Raw genomic sequence first — 15,538 nt, 5'->3', positions numbered from 1 at the left:
GAAACAACTAAAATATTCTTCCATACGTGTACAGTAAATGTTGTAAAGTATGTATTTAAGCAGCGCCATTGTTTTGTACCTAATAACGTTTTGTACGAAACGTCATTCCTCTCGGTTGAATAGTTATCGGCTTTTAAAAATGTGAAGTGATACATTGTTTACATCTCATGCGGCCGCCATTACAACTTCCCTCGTATGGGAACAAAAGTCTATCGACAAGTACGCTGATAAGTATCGTGTGAGGCGAAAACTAGCAAATTGGTAGCCAGTCCAGCGCCAACTAGGGCATACCTACTGGAAATCCAGTACCGTGTGATGCGGGCTTTAATAACCTGCCTTGGTCAGCAACTTAATGTTTTCAAAAATCTTTGTAAATTGATGCATATAATTATAATTAGGGTGGAATACATACACACTAAGATTAAAATAAGATTAAAATATATTTTGAACAACTTAATTATTACTGTTTTCAAGTATCGGTATCGGTGGGTATCGGTGAAAGCATCGGTTTAAAGTGGCATCGGCTTGTATCAGCCTCCAGGTATCCCGAGTTCGAATCCCGGCCTGAGCATGGGTGTTCCTTGTGAGTGTCCCTTCATCAAATTATAATATCATCACTCATCCTCATCTTCGCGATTAGCTAAAAATGGATGAAAAGCGAAGTAAAATAAACCAAATCAATCAATCTAGTGTCAGCCGATGCTTCCGCTAAGCCTTGGGGAATTTGGGGCAGGGCTAATTGTTCCAGCGCTTAAACTTTGGAGTAAGCTCTGCAGCTAATCGGGCGAGAAATTGAACGAGGCAAGGAAAGCCTTCGCAGCCACGATTTGAAAGTCCAGGAGGAAGCGATATGGAATGAGGGTCAAGTCCATCGGGGAAGGGGAAGTGACGCCAATTAGGTGACAACGTTGTTGCTCGCGCGAAATCAAGTTCAGCAATGTCCTCTGTGGAGAGAATGAAAGTGATGTCACGTTGGGACCAGGTTCTTTCTCTTCCATTCCAAGCTCAAGATTCACTCCCTCACAATGTCTTCTTTCTAGCCCGATGAATACAGCAATCCACCTAAAACACTAGTCTTCGCCTGAAATTAGAAACGACGAATTGCAATAACGCGTGAATGTTCTAAATTTAGCGTGGAACGAGCCTAGCCTCCTTACCTAAGGCGATTCTACGATATCCTTTCACCGTAGCATCTAGTGAAGACACATTGCTGGAAGCAAATTCTCCCACGTTACAAATGTTGATAACATTACTTCTATTGCAATTTTAGGTTATAGATTTACTTTTAAAAGTAGCTAATTCCTAAAAAGTAACTGTTACTTGTAACATCCTTACAAGTAACCACTTACTTCAAAAAACTACTTGTTTACGGATATCTCCCCCATCATTACGACATTTCAGAACAGGCTTCCCTGCGTATGAAGCTTGTGCATAAAAGTATAGTTTACAAAACATTTAGGTTATATTTCATCGTTAAGTTTTCGAGTGGATATTCATTACAGTTCAGTTAACTGATGACAAGTGAAAAATAAGCGTGTTCGAACCAGTATCACTAATAGGGTTAATGAGGGTTATTAATCAAAGCCTCCCACAGGATTCTTTTCAGGGGACAGATTAAGATTTCATAACTTGCCCTTCAGTCATATAAACTTGAATTTTACTTTATTAGTATTATTATTTTACAAATCATAGAACTGAAATTGACTTGAAAATACTTTGGTGTTGTTGACAAGTTCAGACTTGAGTCCACTATTTAAATACATAGAAACTGTATTCGCTTCCTTTCCATAAACGTCGTTGCCTTGTAATCAAGGGGTTCCGGGTGCGATAGCCGGTGGAGGTACATAGTGGTTCGGATCCTACTTTATACTGTAGATCCAGTCCCGATTAGCGTTACTGTGCATAAAGTGGACTTTAAACACCAACTCAACCCAACCCATCCTTTCCATAAACATCTATTACTTTGTTGATGAACCGTTTTCGACTTTCCGCCGTCCCACACACCTCTACTGTATGTCAACATGATTTTAATGTCTCTGGTGAAAACATTCTCTCGTTATTTGTTAAACATGGCAGTAAATTGCTTTCACTTACAGCCTGTAAATCACAGAAAACAATATTATTAGTAATAAAATATCGCTACAATTTCACAATTCAATTTACATTACTTTTTCCCAGATATCTCTGGGGTGCAAAAGTCCACTCCGTTATTACTAAAATATGATTAACTGTGGAGATGGAAGAGTATAGAAGCGACAAACTGAAAAGGAATAACCTCTCTTCTATTTTATTATTGAGAACGGGTTCTGCCTCATGTTCCATGTCAGTTTAAAGAAAATCATATTGACGTTTTTGTTATACTTGATTTTGTGGAGTAGTATCATGATATCGCATTAGTAGTATCGGATTTGCGAACAACAGACAGAGGCGACACGGTCCAGGGTATTAAAAAATCAGTCCAGTCCAAACGACTCGCAAGCAACTAGCGACACGTGCAGCTTGTCGTGCCACTTCGGTTCGAAAAGTTACATTTATTTCTGAAGGTTTGTTTCCAAGAGACAAGTGTCGCTTCGGTCTGAAAGCTTCCATAGACTGAAGGGGCCCGTCCTGTTTGCATCTTATCTCTTCGGTATGGGGTACGAAACTCCCGTGTCGCTTCGATCTGAAAGCTCCCTTAGAGAAAAGGATGGCTGGACGCTGGATAGGCGTCCCGGTCCTAGGTAGCCGAAGGTATGAGTCAACGGAAGATTTTCGCGCGCTGTGCTCGATCGCACTTCCCCGCAGGTCGAGGAAGAGCTTCTTCACTCCTCCATTCATATCTTGGTGCGGAGAAAGTGCAGAAGAGAGATGGAGCTTAAATGTGCCAGTGTTGCCAACTCTTAGATGCAGAATTGTCTACTCATCTCGACGGCTGAGCGCATGTAGTGCGTCTAGTCACCGAAAGTTCTGAATTCTAATCCTGTCATGGACATGAGTAATCCTTTGAGCTTTCCTTTCATGGATTTTATTTAATCATTATTCTGACTACAATGCTAAAGGTCCCGGGTTCGATCCCCGGCCGGTTCAAATTCGTGAACTTTTCTAACGTTGGAAGCGGCCCCGGCGCCCACCCAGCGTCGAATGGCATGGGTACCTGGGGGGAAACCCTGGGGGGGTTTCCACTCACGACCGGATGAAGAAAGTGTGGGGCGTTACCCCCACACCCCCTATACGCCTTCATGGCGTGGTGCTAAGCACAGGGGAGCACTTTATTTTTACCTAAAAAAGGAAGAAATGAATCGTAAAATAAGAACAATAAAACATATAACATACTATCAGTCGTAATCTTTTTAATTGGAACTCCAAGGGGACATGAAAAGAGTTCGAATTATCCGAAATTCGAATTAAGAAAAGCATCACATCATTAAAGATGATTTCAAGGCGAATAAACTTCTGTTCGAATTAAATGGAGTCTACTGTATTATAATTTTTGTGCCAATTTCACAAATATGTTATTCAAATTCTTAAATAAGTCTGAGGAAATTATGTAATTGTTGAATTTTTTCCGTTAAGTGACACAAATATCGTTCGGAGCAAATTGAAAATCCAGCAGATATAGTGAAATGTTAATACGGTTGGCAACTCTGCGGTGGACATTGAATAGCCGTGACGACAGGTGCTGAGTAGGTCAGTGGTGCAAAGGCGAGCGTGCATTGAGGCACGAGGCGGCACCTATCCGCTGGCTAGAAAGGGAAAATCATGCGCTCGCTTTTGTTTCCCTGTTGAACAAAAGTGTAACAATCATCAGCGCGGCTTTCCAAGTAGGAGGTGCAAAATAAAGGGCGAAGGTGCTGATTAGGGAGGGAGAAATAAGGTTAAGGTTTGAGGCGACGAATTCTCAATTTCTTCTTTTCCCTTTGGACATTTAAAAGGGTGGGGCGGGGGATTGCATTTATCACCCACCCAGAGTTCCATACTGCTTTCATTTCAAAATTTATATGTTCTCAAAATTTCGTCGTACGCCAGTGATAATAATATACCTTTGTATAAATGAGTTAATTTGTTTTAAATGCGTCGGCACATATTGACATTTTGCACCCTTCATAGTATACGAGGAAATTCCTCTTACATAAAATCCTTACCTGAAAGTTAAAAAAGGGATGTAAAAAGTCAGGAACCTGCGCAGAGAACATACAGAGTGGCGTGCCCAAAGGGTGGGTGGGTGGGGTTCCAGTGATGTGCCTCTACGCGTAAACAACGATTGTCTACATTCTACGTGTAGACTATGTAATCTACATAATGAACGTAGACAACATGGCGCTCGGCGTTCTCCGTGCAAGGCACGCACATCATTCTAGAAGCAGCAACCGGCATCAGCAGGTGGACATAGAGAGCGTGAAGTATTCCACTGCCCAGAAATAAGTGTTTTAAGTATTTATTTGCGTTCAACCAATTCACTAGGTATTAATTGAACTGCAAAATACGCTTGTCGTGACACACCCCAAAAAATGCATGTCCGTGGAATAGGATGACAAGATTTGATTTATTTCTATTTCCACCATTTCTCACGTGAAAAAATCTGCTTTAAAGACACATGCACTTTCCTATGCAGTAACAAGACAAAAAATATTTTTAGCCTTCCCTTTTGTCAGTGTAAAAAATAATGTAAATTTTCACTATGGCTCTCATTTGTTTTTCTTCCGATACTCCATTTTCCTCTCGTTATTGAAAATTAGATAACTTTGATTACGTCGGATGGTCTTAAGTTGGTTGTAGGCCCAGATTACAGATATGTTTGAAGAAAAAAATACTTTCTCTTTCAAAAAGCACTGGAATTTCTTTCTTCCCTGTTGTTTGCATTGTATACAGTAGACTATATAAACTATAAGCCAATGTAATCTTCGTGTAGATTACGCGTAGACAACGCATGTAGACGTAAACTTATAGTCTACGGCACATCACTGGTTATAACCCCCCTTTGGACCAGAATTCCTAAAAAAAGAGAACATCAAATGCAGGAAAGATGGCAAAATGAGGGATGACTACTAAAAAATGTATGTCTAACCCCATCCTTTCGAAAATCCTGGGCACACCACTGAACATACACAACACGTTGCAAAAGGCAAGGAGATGCTAAAAACTTCCTCAGAGACAGTATAAAAAACCCTCTCTTCTCAAAAAGTTTCTTTGGGGGGGGGGGGGAGAGTGTTTAAAGTTTGTCTGAGGACAATAAAATCGGCACATTCGATAAGAATATGCGACCGGTTCGACCCCCCCCCCCCTCTTCCAACGCCCATGTCTTTGCCGAATTGATTCAAGGTATGATTATCGTGATCATATGAGGAATGTGCACGTGTAAAATATCGCAAGCTGTAAGAAGGCTTCTCAGATTCTTTCCTTAACATCCGCGAATCTGTTTGCCGGACGTCATGATGTTTCTTCCCGAACATCACTACGTGATGACGTCATGTTGAATATTATCCATTGTAAATGTTTCATAAATGCAGTGAATATTACTCATAAAATTAAGGATACTTGTACAAGTACGCTTACCGTTTCTTGCATTTCTTTGTGTGAAATTCGTGTTTTGTGGCGTTGAACCTTTTTGTCTATGTTAAATATGCAGTGATTTCGTACGAGGAATTGTGGTTTATAGTTTATGATAGACATTTCCTTTATGGCTGCATTGCATTGGCTTTGTGCTCTTGCCGGTGTTTCGTTCCCTAACAAAAGACGGGAAAAATCAGCACAGCTTTCCTTTCCTAAGAAGAGTAGGCGTTGAGAGAGGAACATCCTTTCTGCTTGTCTGCCTTTGTCCATTTGTTTACATCCTTCCTTTGTCTTCATACCAATAGAACACAGCTTGTTTACAGTTCGAGTGCTTAAGTTTTGTCTTTCTTTTCTGTCTGAATGTAGCAATAGTTTTGCAGGCAGGGCCAGTGTTTCACACACAAAAGGTTCCACAACACATCCATAATATTTATCATTTCGATGTATTGCCATTCGCAAAAACAAAAAAAGTAAGCAATTCATATCGATCAATTCATTTCTCAATCTATAACCAAATTATGCCCAGTAACTTGCTCTTACAGAAACTATACTGCGTTGCGCTTTGTTGCAGGAACTGAATTCATAAACTAAACTAGACGAGCAGGGATGGCTCTACGGGGGGGGGGGGGCTAGGGGGGACTGAAGCCCCTTCCCCCAAACCAGGCCTCAGCCTCCCCAGTAGCCCCCCTAGATTTTTGTAGCACGGTAAATGCACTTCGGCCGAAAACTTATAAAAGTAAAATTTACATTTTCCCATGATAAAACTTCCATTGGGGCAAGTACAATATCCAAGTACATTTTCTAGTTCGGTTAGATCACAATTACTTTATTACGATGTGCTCTGAAATCAATGGGCCACTGGTCATTCGATACTAAATAATTTGCCAATCTTGAGTCACCAAACTTCCTATGAAATCTGTTCCCTGCCTGGAAGATGCATGTATTCAGTGGCTGTGAGATTGTTCTTTGATTGTTGATGGCTAAATGTGTACAATTATTAGTTTGTGAAAATCGTATCACTATATCTCGGAATACGTCTAACAGGTGTGACAAATGATTTTTTATAAGTAGGACGACGCTCAAAATCTAAAGAAGCGTTATGTTTCCTTTCTGTTTGTTAGTTCCTCATTGGAGTACCGAAAAGTGCATGAGAGTTAGAGATGTTCTCTCATTGGTTTCATCGTTATATCTATTCTAAGTAACTAACTCTCCAGCATTCTTAAACCCGAAGGTTTATGCCTGCAGCAACACAACACAAGCCTTCCTATCCTTATCGCTGCAAATATTAAAGAATCAAAGAGTACACAAACTACCAAAAACTAACTAACTAACTCCCTAGCCTTCTTAAACCCGAAGGTTCATGGCTGCAGCAACACAGGCCTTCCATCTTTCCCTATCTTGAGCAAGTTCTATATACTCTTTTCCATCTCTACCGATTTCCCTTAGGTCCATCTCAACGTTGTCCCTCCATCTTCGTCTTGGCCTTCCTACAGGTCTCTTACCATCAGGTTTCAGAAAACAAGAATCCTGTAAACTCCTCTTTCCTCTCCCATTCGTGCCACATGGCCTGCCCACCTAAGTCTTCTTGATTTAATTATTCTAATAATATCTGGACATGAATACAAATTATGTAGTTCTAAATTATGTAACCTTCTCCACTCACCTGTTTCCTCATCCCTTTTAGGTCCAAAGATTTTCCTAAGAATCTTATTTTCAAATACTCTCAATTTATGTTCCTCTTTCAATGTAAGGGACCAAGTTTCACATCCATATAATACTACAGGCAAAATTACTGTTTTGTATATTTTAACTTTTAGTTTCTTAGATATTAAACGAGAAGACAAAAGTTTATGAAGAGAGAAGTAACATGCATTTCCTGAATTAAGCCTACTTTTTATTTCCTCTTTAATATAATTTTCATTTGTTAATATTACTCCTAAGTATTTGAATTTGGAAACTGGTTCAAACGAGTTGTTATCAATAATTAGATTTTGATTATTACCTAACACTTGGTTTCGGCCTGTAAGCATATATTTAGTTTTCTCTTTGTTAACTTCCAAACCTATCTCTTTAGCAGTTTTGAAAAATATTTTAGCATTATTCTTAATTGTAATCACATCATCCCCTAGTAAGTCTACATCATCTGCATATGCTAACAACTGAGTCACACCATTTAATTTTAGTCCTTCTTTAGTTTCTTTTACCTTCCTAACAGCATATTCTAAGGCAAAATTAAAGAGCAATGGAGATAATGCATCTCCTTGTTTTAACCCATCATGAATTGTAAATTTGTCAGACATATTAATACCTACACGAATTTTACTTTCTGTTTCACTGGTGTATATTTTTTATCATACTAACAAGCTTCTTAGGTATTCCAAACTCTACTAATATATTATATAATTTATCTCTTTTGACCGAATCATATGCTTTTTTGAAATCAATGAATAGCTGATGGACATTTTGATTATATTCTCACTTTTTTTCAAGTGTCTGTCTGATGTGAAAAATTTGATCTTGATCTGTTACGTTTAAATCCACATTGATAATCACCTATAATTTCATTAGCATATGGGGTTAGTCTTGTTAAAAGAATGTTAGACAATATTTTGTATGTTGTTGAGAGTAGAGAAATTACACGGTAATTATTGCAGTTCATTTTATCACCTTTTTTAAACACAGGAACAATTATGGATTCTTTCCACTGTTGAGGGATTTCTTCTTTATTCCATATTAAACAAATTAATTTATGAATTTGACATATTAATGAATTTCCACCATATTTAATTAACTCAGCTGGTATTAAATCAAAGCCAGGTGCTTTGTTATTCTTTAGCCTTTTAATAGCATCTTTAACTTCAGTCAAGTTAGGTTCTGGAACTAAAGGTTCTGCTGTGTGGACACAAACTACCAAATTCCTAAATGCTAAACATTGGAAATATTAAAATTGGCTTCCCAACCCACATAGTCTAGCGATAAATTTCCTGCCTTGATATCAATGGGTTCCGGGTTCAATTCAAATTCTATTTATTAAAGGGTGAGGTTCAGCCTGTGGCGGTTTGATCCCCGTTGGAGGTAACATTTCATTAAGTCGTTCAGATTCCACTAGAAGGGCTTCCCCAATGGCGTAATGCCAACGCCGTCGCCTTGTAATGAAGGGGTCCTGAGTTTGATACCCGGTAGAGGCATATTGCATAGTGGTTCGGATCCCACTTTAAAACTGTAGGTTCAGTCCCGATTAACTTATCTGTGAATAATGTGGACTTCAAAAAACAATTCAATTCAATTCCAAAACTACCTGTAGCCCTCATTCCGATTAGTCTCTGTGCATATAATAGACCTTAATACAAATTCAATCAAGTAATCATTGAGATACGGTGCGAATACGAGGGGGTATCCAAAAGTTTTAATTATCACTATGATATAAAAAAAACATACAATAGTCACTTGCAGTGGTCAAAGTTAGTTCTTCTCCACGTAGTCTCCCTGCAGAGTCACACATTTTTGCCAGCGTTTCTTCACCTGTTTCAAGCCCTCTTTGTAGAAGTCCTCCGCTTTGCTCGAAAACCACTGTTCCACTTCGAAAATGACATCCTCTCTGTCGTCAAATCGCCGACCACGAAGTGGTTTCTTCATCACGGGAAAGAGGAAGAAGTCGTTTGGCGCAAGATCAGGCGAATAAGGTGGATGCTGCAAAAGTTCATAGCCTAACCGGTGGGCGGCGACAACGGATGCTTGGGCCGTATGGACGGGTGCATTGTCGGCCAGGAGACGGACGCCTTTGCTGATCATGCCACGACGTTTTTGTTTCAATGCATCAAGCAGTTTCTCCAGAAGGTTGCAGTAGTAATCGCTGTTGAGGGTCTCGCCCTTCGGAAGGTAATCGGTGAAGATTACCCTGCGGCTATCCCAAAAAACGGACAGCATCACCTTCCCGGCAGATTTCTGGACCTTCGCCTTCTTTGGAGGGGGGGGGGAGGATGGATGTTTCCATTTCTTTGGTCTTCGGATCGTAGAGGTATACCCAGCACTCGTCCATAGTGACGAGACGAGCAAAAAATCGTCTACATTCCGCTCCAACAGAGTCAAATTCTGCTGGGAAAAGTCGTGGCGAGTTTGCTTTTGAAGAGGTGTCAACAAGCGAGGTACCCAGCGTGCAGACACCTTATTCATGTACAGTTACTCATGAATAATCCTCCACGCACTTCCGTAACTTAGTCCAGTCTCCGCCATCACTCTTTCCATGGTCGATCTTCTGTCGTCGAGGATAACGGCCTCCACTTTCTTCACCATGGCAAGATCATCCTTGATTGAGGGTCTACCCGCTCGTGGCTCGTCTGTCAGGGACATGTGACCACTTTGAAAGTTCCTCTTCCACCTCACAACCGTGTCATATGATGGGCTTTCATCCCCATAGACAGCTTTCATTTCGTCGTGGATTTGGCGTGCGTTGTTGCCCTTCAAATGGAGGAACTTTATGACACTTCGGGCTTCAATTTTGTTCATCATACAGGTTGATGTCTTCTACAGCCTGTGAAAAGAAAACTACTTTAGACATATATTTGATATTTGCACAAGTATGAATGGCAATGACACTGATTATGCACAAAAAGTTTCATGTAAATATCTCTATAACTTCTTTATTATAATTAAAACTTTTGGATACCCCCTCGTATCAGCAGGCTTGGGCAATTTTCTTGCTCGCAGTCCTATTAATGATTATTTGGGGCTATATGAATGAATTTTACCCAGAAAATTTAAGATAGATTACTGTAAAACGGTGGGACTACAAAAAAATATATATAATTTGTGAGGTTAGCAAATAATTGCTGCAGTACCACCATAGTGACCAAACTTAATTCCGTGCAGAAGAATCAGTCTTTAAAGCACTTCTAAAACTCTTGGTCCAATTCTGTTCAGTATTTATGCATAATATATTCTAAAATAAAATTGAAATCTTCAGCAGTTATTTTCACCAATCAAAATGCCCACTGCAAGAATTGCAACTATATTCATTGCTTTTATGTCAATAGTAGTTGTCTGCTAGTAAAGTTGAAATTGTATTGGAAATATGTTTGTTCCTTGAATGTGACACCACTTAAGTGGATGATATTTAACTCTCATCCTCCCCATTGCCCGAAGTTCTGAATTCCAGTCGTTGAACAAGAAAAAGTAAGATATTTCATCATGGCAGAGAAATTAACACACTTTCTATTCAAGGGATATATTGTTTATTTGATGCCTACTTTTTTAAGTTTGTTCTGTAGCACGAAAAGCTACAATCTTTCGCCGCTCCATACTGTTGTGATTTGGACAGTTTAAAGTTATGGCACACTGAGGCAGGAAGGAAGACCATTCAGCAGCTGCTTGCAATAGTTGAAATATTGATAATTGCCTTTTACGAACTTTATAAGCTTCATGATATTGAAATGTGCATACCCTCATCAATGGCTGCTTGCGGCAAATAAAATGTTACCTTTCGTAATCGAATTGGTTTAGCGCTCCATCTATTCTGTCCTTTGAGAAAGAGCTTGCAAAATCTTTGGATTTAAACAAGGTTGTACAGTATGTAACATTGTTATTCGTACACATAGAATTTCCGAGGAAAAAATGTCATATCTACTAGTAAATATAATCATTTTCATATGTACCTGGAAATTAATGTTAATGAAGGTTTCACCAACAAATGTCAATAAAAATGTACGTTCAAAGTGCATATAATTTGTGTGAAAAGAGAAAAACACGCTGTTTCATGCAACATTGTTATTCGTACAGGCAAGAGTTTCAATCTTCCTCGCATACAGCGCCACCGCTATTCGGGCGATTTCGTGCAGGTTGCAACTTCGTAACAAGTTTGAACATGCAGGCGAGCTCCCCGTCAAGCGGAATGCTGGTGTAGATAATGGGTGCGTTCCGAAAGTCTTAACGAAACGAACGCATTCAACGAAAATAACTGGGCTCGTGAATCTGGTGAAACCAGTTATTTTACAGACTTATGGGACACGCATGGCGTCAGCGGAAGGAATGTCCTTATGGCAAAAATAAACTCTATTATGGCCACTGTTACTCATTTTAATCACATTCTAAGAACGGTCAAGGCATACTTATCTTGTGCATGTTGCTTCATATCGCTATCTGTTAAAATTATAATACATTTTCCGAACTAGTGCAGTTTGAATTCACCAGCACGCGCTTTGTCTGCAAGGAGCAGACGATTTTCACGGAACAAACCAGCATCCTGGCCCGTGCGTTTGGTGAATCTCGTTCTTGCACGAAACGCACGGAATGCGACTTTTGGGACAGCATAATGAAACTCACGAAACGCACGGAAGCACTTATGGAACGGCCAGTTACCATAACTCGTTTAACGCGTTCAACTCGTGCGACTTTCGGAACGGGCCCATTGTTGTAGGCCTATCGTCTATCTATCAGCGTGTTCAAAAGGGGCAAGGTGAAGGAACTGAGTTCCTATCTGAAGGATGATATTATAAATTTGACCCTTAGAGGTTATTCGTTAAGAAAAAATGGACAAACAGTCAATAAATCACACTTAACAGTTCAATACATAGTAAACAAATTTAGAGAGGAAGGTTCAACACAGAATGTGCCGAGAAAACCAAAAGAGAGACGGTTGAATAAACGTGATGAACGCTTTATTTTAAAAAGAGTGCGAGAAAACCCGCGACTAAGTGTGACTAAGTGTTCCTCAGTTACGACCGTTAGTAGAAAATGTTGCAGGCAAGATGATGTCCGATCAAACTGTCCGACGTGCCTTGTGGAAGCATGGATATCATGGCAGAATGCCACAAAAGAGGCCGTATGTAAATAAGGTGAATCGCAGGAATAGACTTTCATTCGCGAAAGAGCACATCCACAAGGACCAGGAATTTTGGTATAGTGTCATATGATCAGACGAGTCCAAGATTAATATATACAGGTCAGATGGGATAAATAGGGTCTGGAGAAAATCAAATAAAGACAATGATCACATTAACACAGTTCCAACAGTTAAACACGGTGATGGGTCATTACTTATTTGGGGCTGTACGTCGTCCAAAGGTGTTGGTACCATCCAGTTCATTGGCGGTATCATGGATGCATATGTCTATTTGGACATATTGAAGAACAATGTAAGGCAGAGTGCCCAAAAAATGGCAATGCCGCCTATCTACAGATTCGAACAAGACAATGACAGTAAGCATAAGGCGCAAGTTAACATGAATTGGCTAATATAGAATGTACCCAAACTACTACAAACACCAGCTCAAAGTCCAGACTTAAATCCCATTGAGCATTTATGATCAATTTTGAAGAGGCGACTCCATAAAGCAGGCGTCAAGTCCAAACAAGAGTTGAAAACTGTTGTGCAAGCCGAGTGGAATAAAATAAGCTCTGAAACATGTCGGAAACTGGTTAATTCTATGAAGAACAGGTGTCAAGCAGTAATTAAAGCCAAAGGATACGCATCAAAGTATTAGAACTGTCAGTCAATTTGCTCTGAATATACTTTTTTCCTTTATATTATTAAGTGTACGAATTGAAAAGTTGTACAAAAAATGGCATGTTTCTCTCTCAGTTTCATTGAATTTATTATTGTCATTGGTTATACGGAATTTGGGTAAGATTTTATGTTCCTAATGATATTAGTTTTTGAATTGTAAAGAAACAATTTCAAAAGAGTGAATTTCCTTTCAGATATTAAAGCATTTTCTTTAAAAATCCTTGTGTACGAATAAGAATGTTACATACTGTAGCTGCTCATAAAAACTTGCTGTGGTTATTTTCCTATTTGAGCAAAAAAGTACTCACACTCTTTACAGAGATAGAGTGTTACGTGTAGTATTTATACATATATCCAGCGAGTTGATAATGAGTGTAGTTTTTATAGTGTATTTTGTTTACTGTTCATATGAATAATAAGTATGCGAAAAGAAGAAGAATAGAAAACAATACAATTATTGTATTTTATTTGATATAAAAGATTCGTGCCTATGGAACAAAATGCAACATAACATCTCAGTGATTTATCTGTGGATCTGACTGTAAAATATGTCGCTGGTAAAATTATACCATAGTAAAATATTTCGTAATTACCTTTTAGCCGGTATTAGTTAGCCCCCCGAGAATTTGACACCGAAATCTTATTTTAGGCTGGCGCCGTCACTGTAGACGAGTAAATAAATTCATGAACTTGATATATCAAAAATCTTTAAACAGAAAGAAAAAAGAAAATCAAATCAAAACTTTACCGTTTCATTTGAAAAATTGGTTCCAAAATTTTCTCAGTAGTTCGAAAGTTAATATAGAATACATGTATGGTTATTTTATATTTTCGAAATGGTGTTATTTTGTTTCTAAAACTAAGGTGGCTAACTAAACTAAAATCAAGTTTTCTGGGGGAGTGGATTTTCTGCCACTTTGGCTAATCATAATGATAAGAAGCAATAGTGATTAGATGCAACTGATGAAGGGACAGTCACAAAGGAACATTTGTGCCCAAGCCAGAACTCAAATCCGGAAACATCAATTGCAAGACCGTGAGTCGACTACTGAACGTCCTCGATCATCAAATGGACTATATATTTAATGAGAATCAGTGTTATGTTTGGTTTCGAAGTAATTGTTACCTTTATGCTTCTGGGATATTAAGGTTATTAGCCTGAAGCAGGAAAACAACATAAAATAAGAAAAATGTACAAATACAATATAAATTTTGGTCTGTTGTTTCAGCTTGCTGAGTGCAACCTTAATGATGGTCGCAGCCACGTCACACGACAACGCCATCAACCCCTTCAATGACACAGGTGAGACTCACAATCATCTCAATTGAAGTCTGTATCTTATAGCAATGTTTAGATAAAAATTCCAGTCTGCTGTTTACCCCTTTTCACTTCATTTTAACTATCCAAGCCATCAAACCCTTTGAGACTCCATTACATTTCCATTTTGAAAGTAAAATATAGACAAAAATGAGGTAAGAATCACTTTTTCTCTCGTTTTGTTAAGACCTTTTAGAAATATGTGTAGTTTCAATTCACATTGGTGTCTTGTGTCATTCTTAAGTACCTGTTGAGGATTTTTTTTTCAATACCTAAGTACAACTTTAGATTGTTCACCTTTGTTAGTGTGTATTTTGGTACTTGAATCAGTTTTACCATTTGTTGATGCCATATTGTTTTCGTTTCATCCGAGTTGGGTAATTTCGGGCACTTGCAGCAAAATCAGGTAGTACCTCATTCCTGGGATGCAATAAATATTCATCTATTTCTTTATTTTTCAATTTTATTGGACACACATATTTAATTATTTTGAAATGACCTTGCCCTCTTTAATTTGCAAAACAAAAAGTGTTGAATCCAATGTTGAGAAGATGGCTTTTGATCATAAAGAAGCCAATGTTCAGAATTTTAGGCAGATCAACCAAGATTTCATTGTTTTACATAGTTTCTATGGTATTTAATAGGCACCTGATTTTCCCCCATCCAAGGGGCAAAATAGTGTATTTTACCATTCTTCTTGTGATAAGTACGCCTTTGAAAAATTAAACACTATAAATGTCCTAGATTAGATATTTGTTGAAGTCACATTTTAATGTCAAGTAGCTCCAGTACCAATCAGCCTATTTGTGCTCATCTTTGTTTTTTATTCTTTGGTAATCTGGAAAAGGTTATGATTGAAGGATTCTATTTTAGGTTGCTCGAACGTTTTTTGTTCTTTGGGATATAATTGTGTTAACACTTTTTCCTTAATACTTAGTCACCTTCTGGGGGGCACGTACCCCTGGTGCCGTCCTATGCTTTCATGAAATAAATTCTAGGGTTTGGGTTTGAGTTTTTAAGACCACTTTATGCACAGATAGGTTAATCATGACTGGACCTACAGTTTAGAGTGGGAACAGTACCACTATGTTCCTCAATGGCTATGAACCGGGGGCCCCTTGATTACAAAGTGATGGACTGACGGTATTACCACTACACCATCGGGGAGGCCCAAAATTTCAACTTTGTTT

General features: G+C 38.8%; 1 protein-coding gene across 1 annotated transcript in view; it reads left to right on the top strand.

The window, feature by feature from the left end:
- LOC145978172 (thyroid peroxidase-like) overlaps positions 1-15,538 on the top strand; it is a 47,998-nt gene that overhangs the window by 29,408 nt on the left and 3,052 nt on the right. Inside the window, exon 2 of the mRNA XM_083110612.1 lies at positions 14,260-14,333. Coding sequence (XP_082966738.1) covers positions 14,260-14,333 — 74 coding nt within the window. The remainder of the gene's footprint in view (positions 1-14,259; positions 14,334-15,538) is intronic.

This window comes from Lepisma saccharinum, chromosome 24 (genome assembly GCF_977018435.1).
Source record: "Lepisma saccharinum chromosome 24, izLepSacc3.1, whole genome shotgun sequence".
Classification (NCBI taxonomy): Eukaryota; Metazoa; Arthropoda; class Insecta; order Zygentoma; family Lepismatidae; genus Lepisma; species Lepisma saccharinum.
The sequence above is the reverse complement of the archived record's forward strand: the minus strand, read 5'-3'. Positions and strand labels throughout refer to the sequence as shown.